At 46.0% G+C, this 17,957-nt stretch overlaps 1 protein-coding gene across 2 annotated transcripts in view; it reads right to left on the bottom strand.

The window, feature by feature from the left end:
- Window positions 1–8,021: 8,021 nt before the first annotated feature.
- The window catches only part of LOC137330962 (cyclin-dependent kinase-like 2), a 52,995-nt gene continuing 43,059 nt past the window's right edge, over window positions 8,022–17,957 (bottom strand). For both annotated transcript variants that reach the window (XM_067994550.1, XM_067994543.1), the window contains exons 11-13: window positions 15,804–15,957; window positions 12,339–12,442; window positions 8,022–10,839 (exon numbers count right to left, since the gene is read on the bottom strand). In XM_067994550.1, the coding sequence (XP_067850651.1) occupies window positions 10,774–10,839; window positions 12,339–12,442; window positions 15,804–15,957 (324 nt within the window). In that variant the 3' untranslated portion in view covers window positions 8,022–10,773. The remainder of the gene's footprint in view (window positions 10,840–12,338; window positions 12,443–15,803; window positions 15,958–17,957) is intronic.

Genomic DNA, 17,957 nt, shown 5'->3' on the forward strand with positions numbered 1-17,957 from the left:
CAGCATTGGTGGGTATGGTGCCAAGGGAAGGGGTTGGTTAATCAGTTTGAGTCATGGGAACAGGTGGTGGGCTTCATAGAGGGAATGAATTTGAAGAAGTCAGAGGCTGAGATGGGGAAGAAATTATAAAGTGAAGGGGAAGAGAGAGATGAGTTGGGGGGAAAGTAGAGGGTAATGAGGGCAGGTGAAAAGGAGGTAGCAATGGCCAAATGGAAGCTCTTGATTTGGGGAACAAAGAAGAGACAAGAAAGCTTTTCTGATTTGGTGTCAGAATTGAGAATGGAGATTACTAGGGAGGGAGATCGGAAGAGGAGGGAGGTCGGAAGAGGAGGGAGGTCGGAAGAGGAGGGAGGTCGGAAGGAGATTGGAGGAGGAGGGAGGGAGGTCAGAGGAAGAGGGAGATTGGAGGAGGTTGGTGGTCGGAGGAGGAGGGAGGTCGGAGGAGGAGAGAGATCGGAGGGAGTTCGGAGGAGGAGGGAGTTCGGAGGAGGAGGGAGGTCGGAGGAGGAGGGAGGTCGGAGGAGGAGGGAGGTTGGAGTTTGGAGGGCGGTCAGAGGAGGAGGGAGATCGGAGGAGGACGGAGGTTGGAGGAGGTCCACGGTGGGGAGCAACATGGTCTTCTGGGTTGAGCAGGAGGAGGATCTGGCCATAGACAGGGAGAGGTAGAACTGTCTACGGTATAGTCCAATGCTTAAACAAAAATATTGCGGGGCAGCGGTGGGGTGGGAGGGGGGTAAGTCTGTTGGGAAAAAGACAAGGGAATTAAACATAATTAAGGTGAGAAGGCAAAGCATGACTCAACTGGGAGGCAGATACCATCAGGCTCAGTCTGAGAGGTGCTATCTGAACAGAACCACAGCCTGACGGTGATAAAACACAATATTATCCAGATGTGTACTTTAAGGTGCAGCAGTTACCTCTTCACCATTTTAAAGGTACTTACAGGCAGACAAATCTTTAACAAAAGGATTCACAATACCCAGATTTAAGAAAAACAGCATATTATATTAATTATTGAATTTAAGGAATGTAAATTCAGCAGAGAAAATTATATTTAAAGAAAAAAAGTTGAATTGTTATTGGTTTGGATAAATGCTTTAAGTTCTACTCTTTTAGTCTAATCGCCTTTATCGTTATACTGGGGAACAATTGGGTTTAAATCCCTTACATGTTTGATAATGACTTTGGCCGTGTTGCTTATAATTGAGGCGGGGTAGGAGCTTATTTTAAAAATCAGAGTCTTGGAGGGGAATCTTTGCCTGTGTTCTTACATTAATATCGTGTACATTAACTCCTAGGAGCTCAACTTTCTCAACTTCACTGGGAAACTGATTTAAGATAATTGACTAAAGAGCCAGAGGGGGGAGATGAGGAGAATTTTTTTTTAACGCAGCGAGTTGTTCTGATCTGGAATGCGCTGCCTGAAAGGGCGGTGGAAGCAGATTCAATAATAACTTTCAGAAGGGAATTGGATAAATACTTGAAAAGGAAAAAATTTGCAGAGCTATGGGGAAAGTGGGACTAATCGGACAGCTCTTTCAAAGAGCCAGCACAGGCTTGATGGGCTGAATGGCCTCCTGCTGTGCCGTGCGATTCTATAATATTCTATGATATGAAAGGGAAGAGCTTCGACCAGCAGCTCTGCTTCATCCCTGTGTCTTTTAATAATCCACAGCTACCTCGTCCTTTTACAGACGAGTGTCCCTGGATTTGAACAGCTCTTTATAATCCACAGATTGCCCACTGAACCCACATCTTCCTGGGACGGCAGAGATTCTCACAAAAGTTGTAATCTCATCTTTGAAAGGCAGAAGCTTTTCTGCACACTGATTCCGATTCAACGGGACAGTAGAAATCAGTAACCACTTATAATCCGTAATGATACTTAGGAACATTCAGCCCTCGAGCCTGCTCCATCTACCCGCCTTGGTTCCGTGACCCTTAATACCCTTGCCAAATAAAAGCCCATCAATCTCAGTTTTGACATTTTCAATTGACCCCCAGCCCCAACAGCTTTTTGGGGGAGAGAGTTCCAGATTTCCACCACCCTTTGTGTGAAGAAGTGCTTCCTGACATCACCCCTGAACAGCCCTGGCTCTAATTTTAAGGTTCTGCCCCCTTGTTCTAGACTCCCCCCACCAGAGGAAATAGTTTCTCTCTATCTACCCTATCAAATCCTTTAATCATCTTAAACATCTGAATTAGATCACCCCTTAATGTTCCACACTCGAGGGAATACAAGCCTAGTCTATGCAACCTGTCCTCGTAATTTAACCCTTTTATCCCCGGTATCATTCTGGTGAATCTGGGCTGCACCCCCTCCAAAGCCAATATATCCTTCCTGAGGTGCGGTGCCCAGATGTGAATGCGATACTCCAGATGGGGTCTGACCAGAGCTCTGTACAGCCGCAGCATAACGTCCGCCCCTTTGAATTCCAGTTCTCTTGACATAAAGGCCAACATTCCATTAGCCTTTTCAATTATCTTTTGTACCTGTCTCACTAGCTTTTAGTGATCGGCTGCACACGGAGCCCTAAATCTCTCTCTTTCTGCATAGGTTATCATTGGAAATAATTGTCTGGCACTGACAGCTAATCTGTAACCTCTGCATAACATTGAGACAAAGTTGATGAACACAAAGGGTACGGTTTAATTTAAATAGGAAGCAGAGTTAAATACACTGAAAATTGACACTAATTTGTTTTTCTTTTAAAAAGTTTTTTTGTATAAGCACTGTAACATACATAAAACGTAGGCCATTGTCGCCATTTACCTGTGTGATACCTGTTGCATTTTAATTTTATTAAACAGTCATTTTGCAAAAATAATCTTTTTGGTTCTACGCTGGATCTGAATTTTGTATCTTTTTCTTTGCAAATCAATTGGCCAATCCATTGAAGCACAAAGCAGCAAATAGCCTCACGCATGGTAAATTGAGCAATGGCTGCACTTTCAGTAAGGGGGCATTGCTCGAAAGCGGCTCATTGGGGGACGGTCAGACTTAATGCGCTCCACGTTGTGGTTTAACTGAAATGCCTCAGAAAACGTATCGCGAATCGGACTGTATTGTTCAGTACGGTTTCTGTGTCTTGTTTTACGCCTTGTTTTACAATTCTGACAATCTGGGAGATTTACGACGACCCTGAAAGTTAGAGTTATGAGGGATCGCCTGTAATTATAAATCGTGGACAATAGTACTTTTAATATTACCGCCTCAATTACAAAATGTGGGCTAATGTAGGTCACTATCACATTGCTGTTTGTGGGATCTTGCTGTGCGCAAGTTGGACGCTGCGTTTCCTACATTACAACAGTGACTACACTTCAAAAGTACCTCATTGGTTGTAAAGCGCTTTGGAACGGCCTGAGGTCGTGAAAGGCGCTCTATAAACGCAAGTTCCTTCTTTCTTTAATAAACCATCTCTCCCACCACCTGCACGTTCCCCTCCAAGTCACACACCATCCTGACCTGGAAATATATCGGCCGTTCCTTCATCATCACTGGGTCAAAATCCTGGAACTCCCTCCCTAACAGCACTGTGGGAGAACCTTCACCACACGGACTGCAGCGGTTCAAGAAGGCGGCTCACCACCACCTTCTCAAGGGGCAACTAAGGATGGGCAATAAATGCCGGCCTCGCCAGCGATGCCCACATCCCATGAACGAATATTTTAAAAAAATCAAAAGTGTGAATTCAGTTCCAAAGTTTAGAAGAGATTTGGGAAATTGGAGCCATTTTCAGTTCCAGCACCAACTCACTGCGACTTACAAAGTGTAAACACACACACTCCTTATTATTAAATTAGAGATTTGTGAGATAGTGCGTGAATTCAGCTGCCACTTTTGTAAGTTTTTTTTTAACAAAACCAAGTCCTACTGTGTTGCTGACAATTGCAAACCCAGAATACTTAGCAACGCATCTTTAAAACAATGATCAGTGAGTTCTACAAATGCAGTTTTTTTGCTTTTATTGTCCTCACAGGATGAACACACTCCCCTCTGTTTTCGACAATCCGTGTTTTGAAACCGACACTTAGAAATGAGAGTGATCATTGTGTAATGATACAAAGTAGTTTTACATCAGGAAATTTTGCTCGTGCAGACATAAAATGATCCGAGGTGGATACTATAATTAAAAACACTACATCTCACCATAGGTGCTCTTTAACTAGTCAGAAATCCACTCCCTCATTGCCCACTCATCATTTACCAACAGATGCACTCATTACTTTGTTTGCTTATGTGCTCTGATTACAAGATGCTGGTACGGTCTCAGGACTAACAAGCTATAACTAATGAGGGAAGATGCATCAGGAGCTTAACTGTTTGTGCAGTTTTATTGTAATCTATTAAACTCTTTTCTTAAATAAAAAATTGGAGAGCATTGATGACTTTAGCTCAAGATGAATTTACAAGTGTACCGCAAAGAGTCAGAAGGTCGAGGGTTCGAGCCCCACTCCAGAGACTTGAGCCCATAATCCAGGCTGACACTCCCATTGCCAGTACTGAGGGAGTGCTGCACTGTCAGACGTGCCGTCTTTTGGATGAGACGTTAAACCAAGGCCATATCTGCCCTCTCAGGTGGGTGCAAAAGATCCCATGGCACTATTTCGAAGAAGAGCAGGGGAATTCTCCCCGGTGTCCTGGACAATATTTGTCCGTCAGCCAACACCTAAAAATGGATGATCTGGTCATTATCACATTGCTGTTTGTGGGATCTTGCTGTGCACAAATTGGTTGCCGTGTTTCCCACATTACAACAGTGACCTTACTTCAGAAGTACGTAATTGACTGTGAAGCACGTTGGGACGTCCTGAGGTTGTGAAACGCGCTGTATAAACGCAAGTTCTTTCTTTTCTCCTCTTCATCTACGTGCTGCCCCTTGGTTACCTCATCTGCAGGCACACAATCAGTTTCTATGTTTATACCGATGACATCCAGCTCTATCGTTCCACCACTTCCCCTGATCCCATGACCACTTCCATACCGTCTGACCGAAGTCGTCATGGACGAGTCAACATTTTCTCAGTGGAACACCTGAAGGGTCAAAGCCAACGTTACTTTCCCCTGCTATCAACTTAGCTCCCTTGCTATTAACTTTATTCCCCTTTCCAGCAAAGACTGAGCCAGGCTATGTAAAACTTTGCTGTTCTATTTGATGCAAAGCTGAGGTACAAACCCCACATTCCATGCATCAAAAAAACTACTTACTTCCACCTCTGCTCCTATGTCATGTCCGCCACTGCAGATCCCCTTATCCAAGCTTCTCTCAACCCTCGACTCAATTTCTCCAATGGTCTCCTTACCAGCCTCTCATTTTCCTCCCTCTATAAGCTCCAACTTGCTCAAAGCTCAGTTGACCATGTCCTGCCCCGTAGTGCGTCCTGCGCGTCCATTACTCCCACCTTTGCTGATCTACATTGGCTCCCTGTCCCCATCCCCAACTCTGCAACCTCCTCCAGCCTTGTATCTCCATCCATGCCTTCCAACTTTGGTCTTTCCTCTGCCCCAGCGTTGGTCCCACAGAGCGTCCAGCTGCCTCGATCCTACTCTCTGCAATTCTCTTCATAAAACCCTTCCTCTTCTCTCTCCGCCTTTGAAGACTTTCTTGTCATATTTCAGGATTTTTTTTGATCATTTTTCCACAGAAGGGATTTGGAAAAAGAGTTACATTTAAATGTTGGGTTTTCGAAGGAAAGTGTATTCACATTAGCTTAAAAAGAATCGCTGAGCTAATGGTAATGAGCTTGGTATTGAAATTGTTTCCCCAAAGACTGAAAATAATAAGCAATTAGTCAGCCTGTCTCGGTAATCAATAAACGGCCTCACACCCACTGTGTTGGGAGGTCTCTGGTCCCAGTCTATCAGTGGGGGGGGGTTGTCTGACATGGTTCCCTCTGGTTGCGAATCTAGGGAATAATAATTGGGATAGAAAAACTCAAGAGTTAAGTTTTTAAATCAGAAGCTGTTGGGACAGGTTCTCAGCAGACTCAGAAGTTTGGAATGCAGGAGGGTTGTTAGAAGTTATTTTGTTTAAGTCGAGCAAGATGTGGGGAAGAGAGGCACATTTATTATTTTGTATTATTATGTGGGGAGTAATTTTAACCTAACCCGGCGGAGTGTGAAACGGGACGGCCAAACTGTTCCCGTCAGTTTCTCACCGAGCAGATTAGGTTAAAATTAACCCCGTGGAGTCAAGTTGGGTTGATTGAACGAAGTGAGTCTCATTATTACTGTTGCATTTTATGTTCACTTGCTGCCTGAGAAATAAAACAGCTTAACAATTTGTTTTTGGCCTCATCTTACCAAGTGTTTCCTTGATTCACCTTTGGCGAATGTAGTGGGCCATATATAAATGACACAGATATGTAGTTCGGATCAGAAGGGTGTCCTGGGATAGGGTATTGGATAGTTAGATATCGGGCAGTAATAGGACATCAGAAGATGGTTTCTGAGACGAAACAGGCAGGATTAGATAAGAAATAAAAAACAGAAAATGCTGGAAAACAGAGTCAGGGAAAAGGGGGAGGGTGGAAAGAACAAAAGGGGAAGGTCTGTGATGGGGTGGAGGGCAGGAGTGATTCAAAGACAAAAGGGGACGATGGTGCAAGGCAAAAGGAGGGTGGGAATGGGACAACTAAAGAAACAAAAGATGGGTCCAGAGGAGGTGTAAATGGCAACAGCAGAATAGCGGAGGGGGAGGGAAGCCTGGAAAATCCGGCAAAGAGGAGAGGGGTCCCGTGGCCCGGGAATACGGTGGAGAAAGGGGGGGGGGCAGGAAGACCCCAGGGATATGGACCCCCCTCACCGGCCGTGTACCAATAGGGGATCCTCACCCCAACTACCTGCCCACACCTTAATCCCCTCACCCAACAAAAATCTATCGCTCTCAGTTTTGAAATTTCCAATTGACCCCCCAGCCCCAACAGCTTTTTGGGGGAGAGAGTTCCAGATTTCCACTCCCCTTTGTGTGAAGAAATGCTTCCTGACATCACCCCTGAACGGCCTAGCTCTAATTTTAAGGTCATGCCCCCTTGTCCTGGACTCCCCCCACCAGAGGAAATCGTTTCTCTCTATCTACCCTATTGAATTCTTTAATCATCACAAACACCTCAATCAGGGATTGATGCAGTGAGGATCTGGAGGATCATGGGAAAGACCTTCGTTCATCTCTGTAGCGCTCAGTTGCAAACATATTGGTTATTTGAACTATTTACCAAATCGATCGCCATAGCCGGGTTCCCATGTAATGGAAAATGTCCATTTCTCAGGATTAATTTACTCTATAGAGGAAACTCCGTGCTCCAAAGCTCCCAGCTGGGAGCCACAGTCAAGAGGAGCACACCATCAAGCGTGAGCGGGCGGGAGCATTGAATCTACCCTTACATTCGTGCCATGTTTTTTCAAAAGCAAACTCCTGCATTGACTGGAATTACTAATTGACCAGTTCTCTGTGTACTTTCATCACCAGGACTTGCTTACTATAATCACAGAATTGCTTACAACGCATTTTGCTCTGATTTCAACTCTCCAAGTTCTATTTTCTGGATAATTATATGTACTAATATATAATTACAGGTGTCATGTTGGCGTTACAGGCACGTACAATGTTGGGAACTTAAAGTTCACGTGTTTTGTTGAATTCTTAATATTTGCCTCTTTTTAAATCTGCCTCAGTTACTCTGTGTGATCGATTTGCATCTAATTGAAGCTGGTTTTAAGGAGTTAACGTACTTTGAGGAATTAATCACCTGCCGGCTGATACAGTGTGTAATTCCCCACCGTCAACAGAATCCTAATCACCGCTGGACGCTGAGATAAAACTCACCGCAAAGCAGACTATGGGATCCTTACAAAACCCTTGGCCGTGTCAGCTTTAACTGCTAATATTAAAAATAAACACTTTTGAGGCAAGCACAATTCAAACTTGGATTACCCAACCACAGGCTTGTACGTCTGTAAATATAACTTGGGCTGAAGCATTAATGAGTGAGTGAGGAGACTCGTTGATTATGTTCAATTACTGTAATAATATTTAATCAGTCATCTCCTTCCACGCAGCAGTACAATCATTAAGATAAAACACCACAGTGAACACATTAGACAAAATATATGGCTTAGCAAACTGCGTTTAATGCCAAAAGCCAAGTGCTACTTATCAGCAGTGCTACAGCAACCATGGGGACCGTTCGATGTCCCGCTGACCCAATGAGAATGGTGCATGGAGGGGGGGAGAGGGTTAAGATCAGGCTGAGTTCATCTACCGACCCGAGGCTCCACTGCTCCCACCCCTCACCTTCACCGACTTTGAAGTAGGCCGAGGCTCCCTTTGCAGGTGATCGAGGGCCAACCGCAAATGTAAAGGTCGCAACCCGATGACTTTATCGGCGCCGCCCTGGGGGGTGGGGGGTCAAACCCGCCAGAGAAACCTGGCATGGCGCAGCAGAGCGGCCGGGAGAGGCCAAGATAAGTGCGACCTTTAGTTGTTGGGCCTCCCTCTCGCTCTGTTTGTGAACTCCCCTCACCCCAGCACTGACCTTATTCCAGGGCCTGTTCCCTCAGCTCAATTGGACTCAAATCCCACTCCCGCCCGTCAGCCTTACGTTGAGTCTACAGCACAGAAACAGGCCATTCGGCCCAACCGGTCTGTGCCGGTGTTTATGCTCCACACGAGCCTCCTCTCTCCCTACTTCATCTCACCCTATCAGCATATCCTTCTATTCCTTTCTCCCTCGTGTGTTTATCCAGCTTCCCCTTAAATGCATCTATATTATTCGCCTCAACTACTCCCTGTGGGAGCGAGTTCCACATTCTCACCACTCTCTGGGTAAAGAAGTTTCTCCTGAATTCCCTATTGGATTTATTAGTGACGATCTTATATTTATGGCCTCTAGTTTTGGTCTCCTCCACAAGTGGGAACATCTTCTCTACATCTATCCTATCGAACCCTTCCATTATCTTAAAGACCTCTATCAGGTCACCCCTCAGCCTTCTCTTTAGCCCCAGCCTGTTTAGCCTTTCCTGCTAAATATATCCCCTCAGTTCTGGTATCATCCTTGTGAATCTTTTTTGCACCTTCTCCAATGCTTCGGCCTTGACATCATTTCCGCCATCTTCTAGCAGGAAACCGGCCTCAATTTTTCAAACGTGGCCCTTAAGTTAAAACGGGCGGTGGCCTCACTTCCTTTAATAACTGCCCGGGGACGTTGTCTGTTTTGGGCCTCCCCACGCACTGTAGCCGCCTCCCCCCACTTTAAATCAACAACAACTTGTATTTACACAGCGCCATTAACGTAGTAAAACGTCCCCAAGGCGCTTCACAGGAGCGATTATCAAACAAAATTTGACACCGAGCCACGTAAAGAGATATTAGGACAGGTGACCAAAAGCTTGGTCAAAGAGGTAGGTTTTAAGGATCGTCTTATAGGAGGAGAGAGAGATAGAGGGGTTTAGGGAGGGAATTCCAGAGCTTAGAGCCCAGGCAGCTGAAGGCACGGCCGCCAATGGTGGAGCGATGAAAATCGGGGACGCGCAAGAGGCCAGAATTGGAGGAGCGCCGAGATCTCGGAGGGTTGTGGGGCTGGAGGAGGTTTACAGAGATAGGGAGGGGCGAGGCCATGGAGGGATTTGAAACACAAGGATGAACATTTTAAAATCGAGGCCAGTGTGTCTGTGACCCAGGAATGGGACAGGGTGTGAACACAGCCCCCTCTTCATGTGTTGACCATGTATTGCGTCACTAATTGGTGAAGAGTCACCCAGGTCTTCATGGCGGGGGGTAAGGAGAACGTTGCTACGATGTTGTAGCCCTGTCTCCAGCCAGTGCTGCCTTTGACCGTGACTCCCTGCTCCAAACACAGGATCGCTGAATGTTCCACCTTCACAAGTGGGACGGAACCTGTTTAGATTATTACATAATTGCAGGCGATCCCACACTCGTTTATATCGTTTACTTTATATAAAAAAAAAATAAAGGGCCTTTAACATAACATTAATCTTAAAGAAAGGCTCAAGGAATTGGGGTTTTTTCACTGGAGCACAGAAGGTTAAGACCCGGGTCGGGGCGGGGGGAGGGAGGATTCAACCGAGGTTTTCAAAGTGATGGAAGATTCGGAGAGAGCCAGTTGTATAAAAGGTTGTTTCCTTAGTTAGCAAACCAGTAAAAAGGCAGCACGGACTCAGGATCAATCATTAGACAAACGAGGAGGGAAGTTAGAATCAGAACCAAAACCGATTATCTGCTCGTTATCACATTGCTGTTTGTGGGATCTTGCTGTGCGCAAATTTTCTATCGCGTTTCCCACATTACAACAGTGACTACACTTCAAAAGTGCTTCATTGGCTGTAAAGCACTTTGGGACGTCCTGAGGTTGTGAAAGGCGCTATATAAATGCAAGTTCTTTCTTTCTTTTTCCATTTCATCTTTTCACCAACACTCCTTGTACACTCCCTTCTCCATCACAACGTACGTGACAGACCAACTGAGTTGAGTTTCGGCCTGACATGGCCTTGGGTGTTGGGTGAGGCACAGTGTCTGAGGTGCACCAGATGACGTGTTCTGGTCTGTCAGCCATTTGCTGCTTATCACCTGGCCCCAGTCCTGGGTTGTGATTCACCGACAATTATCTGGTGCAGTTCAATGAGGAACGAGGAGGGATTGTGCAGCAAGACAGTGCAAGTTGATGTCTCAGAGTGAGTGGGGTCCATGTGCGCATCGCGCGGTGCTGAAAGAACAGCAGGCTTCACATCCAGATGGGGGCTTGTCGTTTCCCCTAGGGGAGCTGTTTAACTCGGGGAAAGTTGCTCTCTGCAGCTTCCTGCAAGGAATTTAACGAGCTCTGGGGGGAAAAAAAAAGAGTGAGAATGCATCAGTTTTTATTTTAAAAAGTCGACATGTTAAAAAGCTCCTTTACTGCTTCCTTCGCCCTACTGCACAAAACTTGTCCCTTCACATAAGAACATAAGAAACAGGAGCAGGAGTAGGCCAATCGGCCCCTCGAGCCTGCTCCGCCATTCAATAAGATCATGACTGATCTGATCCTAACCTCAAATCTAAATTCATGTCCAATTTCCTGCCCGCTCCCCGTAACCCCTAATTCCCTTTACTTCTAGGAAACTGTCTATTTCTGTTTTAAATTTATTTAATGATGTAGCTTCCACAGCTTCCTGGGGCAGCAAATTCCACAGACCTACTACCCTCTGAGTGAAGAAGTTTCTCCTCATCTCAGTTTTGAAAGAGCAGCCCCTTATTCTAAAATTATGCCCCCTAGTTCTAGTTTCACCCATCCTTGGGAACATCCTTACCGCATCCACCCGATCAAGCCCCTTCACAATCTTATATGTTTCAATAAGATCGCCTCTCAATCTTCTGAACTCCAATGAGTAGAGTCCCAATCTACTCAACCTCTCCTCATATGTCCGCCCCCTCATCCCCGGGATTAACCGAGTGAACCTTCTTTGTACTGCCTCGAGAGCAAGTATGTCTTTTCTTCAGTGCACAATGTCTGGTTACTGCCCTGCCCAAAACCAATCTCCAACCTCTCACATCCTTTAAAGAGTTTGGAGCTCAGTCTCGGAGTCAGCAGGTAAATTATAATCGTTGCACAGCTGTATCAGTCTGGCGGAGACAGGGTTCTACATTTCTCAACACCTTTGGTTGGAAGGAGACAATCACACAATAATGCACCAGGTGATGGAGCATCGATCGAGATCGTCTGGACCGAGTTACCTGATTGCAACCAGGACCGCGACAGTGAAAAGGAAAGAAAAAGAAAGAATTTGCATTTATATAGCGCCTTTCACAACCTCAGGATGTCCCAAAAGGCTTTACAGCCAATTAAGTATTTTTTGAAACGTAGTCACTGTTGTAATTTAAGAAACAATTTGCGCAGAGCAAGGTCCCACAAACGGCAATGTGATAATCACCAGATCATTTTTTTTTTAGTGATGTTGGTTGAGGGATAAATATTGGCCCCAGGACACCAGGGAGAACTCCCCTGCTCTACTTCGAAATAGCGGCTGTGGGATATTTTACATCCACCTGAGAGGGAAGACGGGGCCTCGGTTTAACGTCTCATCTGAAAGACGGCACCTCCAACAGTGCAGCACTCCCTCAGTACTGCACTGGGAGTGTCGGCCTAGATTTTATGCTCAAGTCTCTGGAGTGGGGCTTGAACCCATGACCTTCTGCCTCAGAGACAAGAGAGCTACTAATTGAGCCTCGGCTGACAATGTATGTCTGTGTATGTGTATACGCGAGCAAGTGTGCGCATACGCGAGCATGTGTGTGAGACAGTGCGTACCTTGCTGTACATTTCACTCAATGGTTGGTACTTACCTGTGAGGCCAGGCTGGGCTGATGATACAGGTCCATGGCAGCCAGGGAGGGAATTTTAGATTCCAGGATTTTCCTGCTCTCCTTCCTCATTTTTGAATGCTTTGCTGGGAGAGATCAAATCGTACATCGTTACCCTTCCCAGAATAAGTCATGTATCCAACACCAATGATCTCACTTTCATCTTTCAGTCGATGTGAAAGAAGTAAAAATGGATTAGTGCAGAAATCCACGATTCACGTTTAAAGGGAATTATAAAAGAGCAAATCTGTCTGGGACTTCAACCAGCTCGGCCAGTCTTGCTCATAGTTTAGTTCCTCTCACCAACTTTTCTCTCCTCCTCTGGAAGTGTTGACTCCTTGCTGCTGTGTTAGATTTGACCTCGTGCTTGGTGAGAAAGATCAGTCCCAGAACTGAGCCCTCATTCTACGCAAACCTCAGTTGTACCTTTATACAACCGTAGTTGCAAAGAGCCTTGGTCAGACCCCACCTGGAGACACTGCGTTCAGTTCTGGGCACCGCACCTCAGGAAGGATATATTGGCCTTGGAGGGGGTGCAGTGCAGATTCACCAGAATGATACCGGGGCTAAAAGGGTTAAATTATGAGGACAGGTTGCACAGACTGGGCTTGTATTCCCTTGAATATAGGAGATTAAGGGGTGATCTAATTGAGGTGTTTAAGATGATTAAAGGATTTGATAGGGTAGATAGAGAGAAACTATTTGCTCAGGTGGAGGAAGTCCAGAACAAGGGGGCATAACCTTAAAATTAGAGCCAGGCCGTTCAGGGGTCATAGAGTCATAGAGTTATACAGCACGGATAGAGGCCCTTCGGCCCATCGTGTCCGCGCCGGCCATCAAGCCCTGTCTACTCTAATCCCATATTCCAGCATTTGGTCCGTAGCCTTGTATGCTATGGCATTTCAAGTGCTCATCCAAATGCTTCTTGAATGTTGTGAGGGTTCCTGCCTCCACAACCCTTTCAGGCAGCGAGTTCCAGACTCCAACCACCCTCTGGGTGAAAAAGTTCTTTCTCAAATCCCCTCTAAACCTCCCGCCTTTTACCTTGAATCTATGTCCCCTTGTTATAGAACCCTCAACGAAGGGAAAAAGCTCCTTAGTATCCATCCTATCTGTGCCCCTCATAATTTTGTACACCTCAATCATGTCCCCCCTCAGCCTCCTCTGCTCCAAGGAAAACAAACCCAATCTTCCCAGTCTCTCTTCATAGCTGAAGCGCTCCAGCCCTGGTAACATCCTGGTGAATCTCCTCTGCACCCTCTCCAAAGCGATCACATCCTTCCTGTAGTGTGGCGACCAGAACTGCACACAGTACTCCAGCTGTGGCCGAACCAGTGTTTTATACAGCTCCATCATAACCTCCTTGCTCTTATATTCTATGCCTCGGCTAATAAAGGCAAGTATCCCATATGCCTTCTTTACCACCTTATCTACCTGTTCCGCCGCCTTCAGGGATCTGTGAACTTGCACACCAAGATCCCTCTGACCCTCTGTCTTGCCTAGGGTCCTCCCATTCATTGTGTATTCCCTTGCCTTGTTAGTCCCTCCAAAGTGCATCACCTCGCACTTTTGCGGGTTAAATTCCATTTGCCACTGTTCCGCCCATCTGACTAACCCATCTATATCGTCCTGCAGACTGAGGCTATCCTCCTTGCTATTTACCACCCTACCAATTTTTGTATCATCAGCGAACTTACTGATCATACCTTTTACATTCATATCCAAGTCATTAATGTAGACCACAAACAGCAAGGGACCCAGCACCGATCCCTGTGGTACCCCACTGGCCACAGGCTTCCAGTCACAAAAACAACCTTCGACCATCACCCTCTGCCTTCTGCCACTAAGCCAGTTTTGTATCCAAAGTGCCAAGGCACCCTGGATTCCATGGGCTCGTACCTTCTTGACCAGTCTCCTGTGGGGGACTTTATCGAAGGCCTTACTGAAATCCATGTATACCACATCCACTGCGTTACCCTCATCCACACGCCTAGTCACCCCCTCAAAAAATTCAATCAAATTAGTCAGACATGATCTTCCCTTGACAAAGCCATGTTGACTATCCCTGATTAATCCTTGCTTCTCCAAGTGGAGACTAATTTTGTCCTTCAGAATTTTTTCCAATAATTTTCCTACCACTGATGTTAGGCTCACTGGCCTGTAGTTCCCCAGTTTTTCCCTACTCCCTTTCTTGAATAATGGTATTACATTAGCGGTTCTCCAGTCCTCTGGCACATCCCCTGCGGCCAGAGAGGTTCTGAATATATGTGTCAGAGCCCCCGCAATCTCCTCCTTTGCCTCACACAGTAGCCTGGGATACATTTTGTCTGGGCCTGGGGATTTATCCATTTTTAGGCCTGCTAAAACCGCCAATACCTCCTCCCGTGATGTCAGGAAGCACTTCTTCACACAAAGGGGAGTGGAAATCTGGAACTCTCTCCCCCAAAAAGGCTGGGGGTCAATTGAAAAATTCAAAACTGAGATCGATAGATTTTTGTTGGGTAAGGGTATTAAGGGTTACAGAACCAAGGCGGGTAGATGGAGTTAAGATACAGATCGGCCATGATCTAATTGAATGGCGGAACAGGCTCGAGGGGCTGACTGGCCTCCTCCTGTCCCTATGTTTACACATCCAATACCTGGTGATGTAGCAAACCAAGGGGTCGAACAGAACCCCAATTACTATATTTAGCTGACTGGATACATCTCGAGACCTCTCCCGATTCCTGGACCATGGGAAGTAGTTGAATAAAGATGCTATCAGGCAGAGCCGAGGATACAAACTATGGAACAGGTTTAATAAAAATAACAGATAAACCATATCAAAGTTCCCTTGCCAGATACAAAATAACAAAACATTTAATTAACTCTACTGATATAAATCTGATCTGCATCTGCAACAAACCATAAGATTTAAAAGGATGACACCAGAACTGAGAGGTTTTACCGATCAGGAAAGACTGAAGCGTCTGGGGCTCTTTTCTCTAGAAAAAAGACTGAGAGGTGACCTGATTGAGGTCTTTAAGATTATGAAGCGGTTTGATAGGTAGACGTAGAGAAGATGAGTCCAAAACTAAGGGCCATAAATATAAGATAGACTCTAATAAATCCAATGGGGAATTCAGGAGAAACTTCTTTACCCAGAGAGTGGTGAGAATGTGGAACTCGCTCCCACAAGGAGTAGTTGAGGCGAATAGCATAGATGCATTTAAGAGGAAGCTCGATAAACACATGAGGGAGAAAGGAATAGAAGGATATGCTGATAGGGTGAGATGAAGTAGAGTGGGAGGAGGCTCGTGTGGAGCATAAACACCAGCACAGACCAGTTGGGCCGAATGGCCTGTTTCTATGCTGTACATTCCATGTAACTCCTGATATTGCAGACAGCGAGAATATAGCACAGGGATTGATGGATACAGGACTTCCAACATTAGTCCCGCTGTTTACCTTCTGCTGCTTTCAGCTCTGGGAGGTGATTACTGCTGCTCAGTTCAGGGAAGTGCACATCCTCCTTCTCAGATTTGAAAGCCTCCCATTTTTTTTTGCTCGTGAGCCCCACTCTCTCGAGTTGGACGGGCCGCTCCGCTTTCTCCTGTTGGAGCTAAGAGAATCAAGAAGAGAAAGAAAGACAAGACTAGCATTTATATATCGGGCCGCTCGAGACACTTAACCGGCACTGAATTACCTTGAGGTGTAGCGACTGTTGCTATAACCGCGACAATTCAACAAAAGTCAACACGTTAAATTATTTCTCCATACGTGTGTTAAAAGAACAAGTGGGGAGGTAAGGAGAGATGTTTTTACGCAGCGAGTTGTTATGAAGGATCTTAAGGCCTTGGAGAGGGTGCGGAGGAGATTTACTAGAACAGTACCAGGGATGAGAGACTTCAGTTACGTGGAGAGACTGGAGAAGCTGGGATTGTTCTCCTTAGAGCAGAGAAGGTTAAGGGGAGATTTAATCGAGGTGTTCAAAATCATGAAGGGTTTTGATAGAGTAAATACGGAGAAACCGTTTCCAGTGGCAGGAGGGTCGGTAACCAGAGGACACAGATTTAAGGTGATCGGCAAAAGAACCAGAGGGGGAGATGGGGAGAATTTTTTTTACGCAGCGAGTTGTGATGATCTGGAACGCGCTGCCTGAAAGGGCGGTGGAAGCAGATTCAATAATAACTTTCAAAAGGGGAATTGGATAAATACTTAAAAAGGGAAAAAATTTGCAGGGCTATGGGGAAAGGACAGGGGAATGGGATTCATTGGATAAAGAGCCGACACAGGCAGGATGGGCCAAACTGTGCTGTATGATTTACCCACATTTGCCTCATTCCCAATAATTTGGACTTTGGGCGCCACTTGCTGGCAGGATCCGATACTGCAAGTGCAGAAGCATCAGTGCAACATCTGGCAAATCCTGATGCTGCACAGCTGGAAGATAGTGACAAACCCGAAGAGCTCAGCCTTCTGCAAAACAGGCGGAATTCTTCAGAGAAACATTTTCTTATTCCCTTAAGGAGTAACAGCGGTAATAATGCAACAAAGTAATAATAGCTTTAAAAAATTAACAAAGATTTGATTTTGAAAAAATATTATTCAGGGAATTCCTCTTGTCCATCCCCGATATCTATCACTCCACCATTGGCGGCCGTGCCTTCAGCTGCCTAGGCCCTAAGCTCTGGAATTCCCTCCCTAAACCTCTCCGCCTCTCTCTCCTCCTTAAAACCTACCTCTTTGACCAAGCTTTTGGTCACCTGTCCTAATATCTCCTTATGTGGCTCGGTGTCAAATTTTGTTTGATAATCGCTCCTGTGAAGATCCTAGGGACGTTTTGCTACGTTAAAGGCGCTATATAAATGCAAGTTGTTGTTGAGGCAGTCACACCTAAACACTAATCACCCGAACCAGTACTCAGGATTGGCTGAGCTGTTAGGAGGCATTGAGGCCTGCCACCGTCTTGTAACTGTGCAGTCGCAGGGTTTTTGAGATATTTATGGTGCTGCTCTTGCAGTATTGGATCCTGCCATCAAGTGGCACCAAAGTCCACATTATTAGAAATTGGGGCCAATTTGGATACGGTACTCGGGACTCTCTATGTAAGGCACTATAAGGCTCACTCTCTGTCAGTCTATATACGCTGAAAGATGGGGTAGATTTTATGAATTTTTAAAAATTCATTCATGGGATGTGGGCGTCGCTGGAGAGGCCGGCATTTATTGCCCATCCTTAATTGCCCTTGAGAAGGTGGTGGTGAGCCGCCTTCTTGAACTGCTGCCGTCCATGTGGTGAAGGTTCTCCCACAGTGCTGTTAGGAAGGGAGTTCCAGGATTTTGGCCCAGCGACAATGAAGGAACGGCGATATATTTCCAAGTCGGGATGGTGTGTGACTTGGAGGGGAACGTGCAGGTGGTGTTGTTCCCATGTGCCTGCTGCCCTTGTCCTTCTAGGTGGTAGAGGTCGCGGGTTTGGGAGGTGCTGTCAAAGAAGCCTTGGCGAGTTGCTGCAGTGCATCCTGTGGATGGTACACACTGCAGCCACAGTGCGCCGGTGGTGAAGGGAGTGAATGTTTAGGGTGGTGGATGGGGTGCCAATCAAGCGGGCTGCTTTGTC

The sequence above is a fragment of the Heptranchias perlo genome, chromosome 1 (genome assembly GCF_035084215.1).
Source record: "Heptranchias perlo isolate sHepPer1 chromosome 1, sHepPer1.hap1, whole genome shotgun sequence".
NCBI classification, from domain to species: domain Eukaryota; kingdom Metazoa; phylum Chordata; class Chondrichthyes; order Hexanchiformes; family Hexanchidae; genus Heptranchias; species Heptranchias perlo.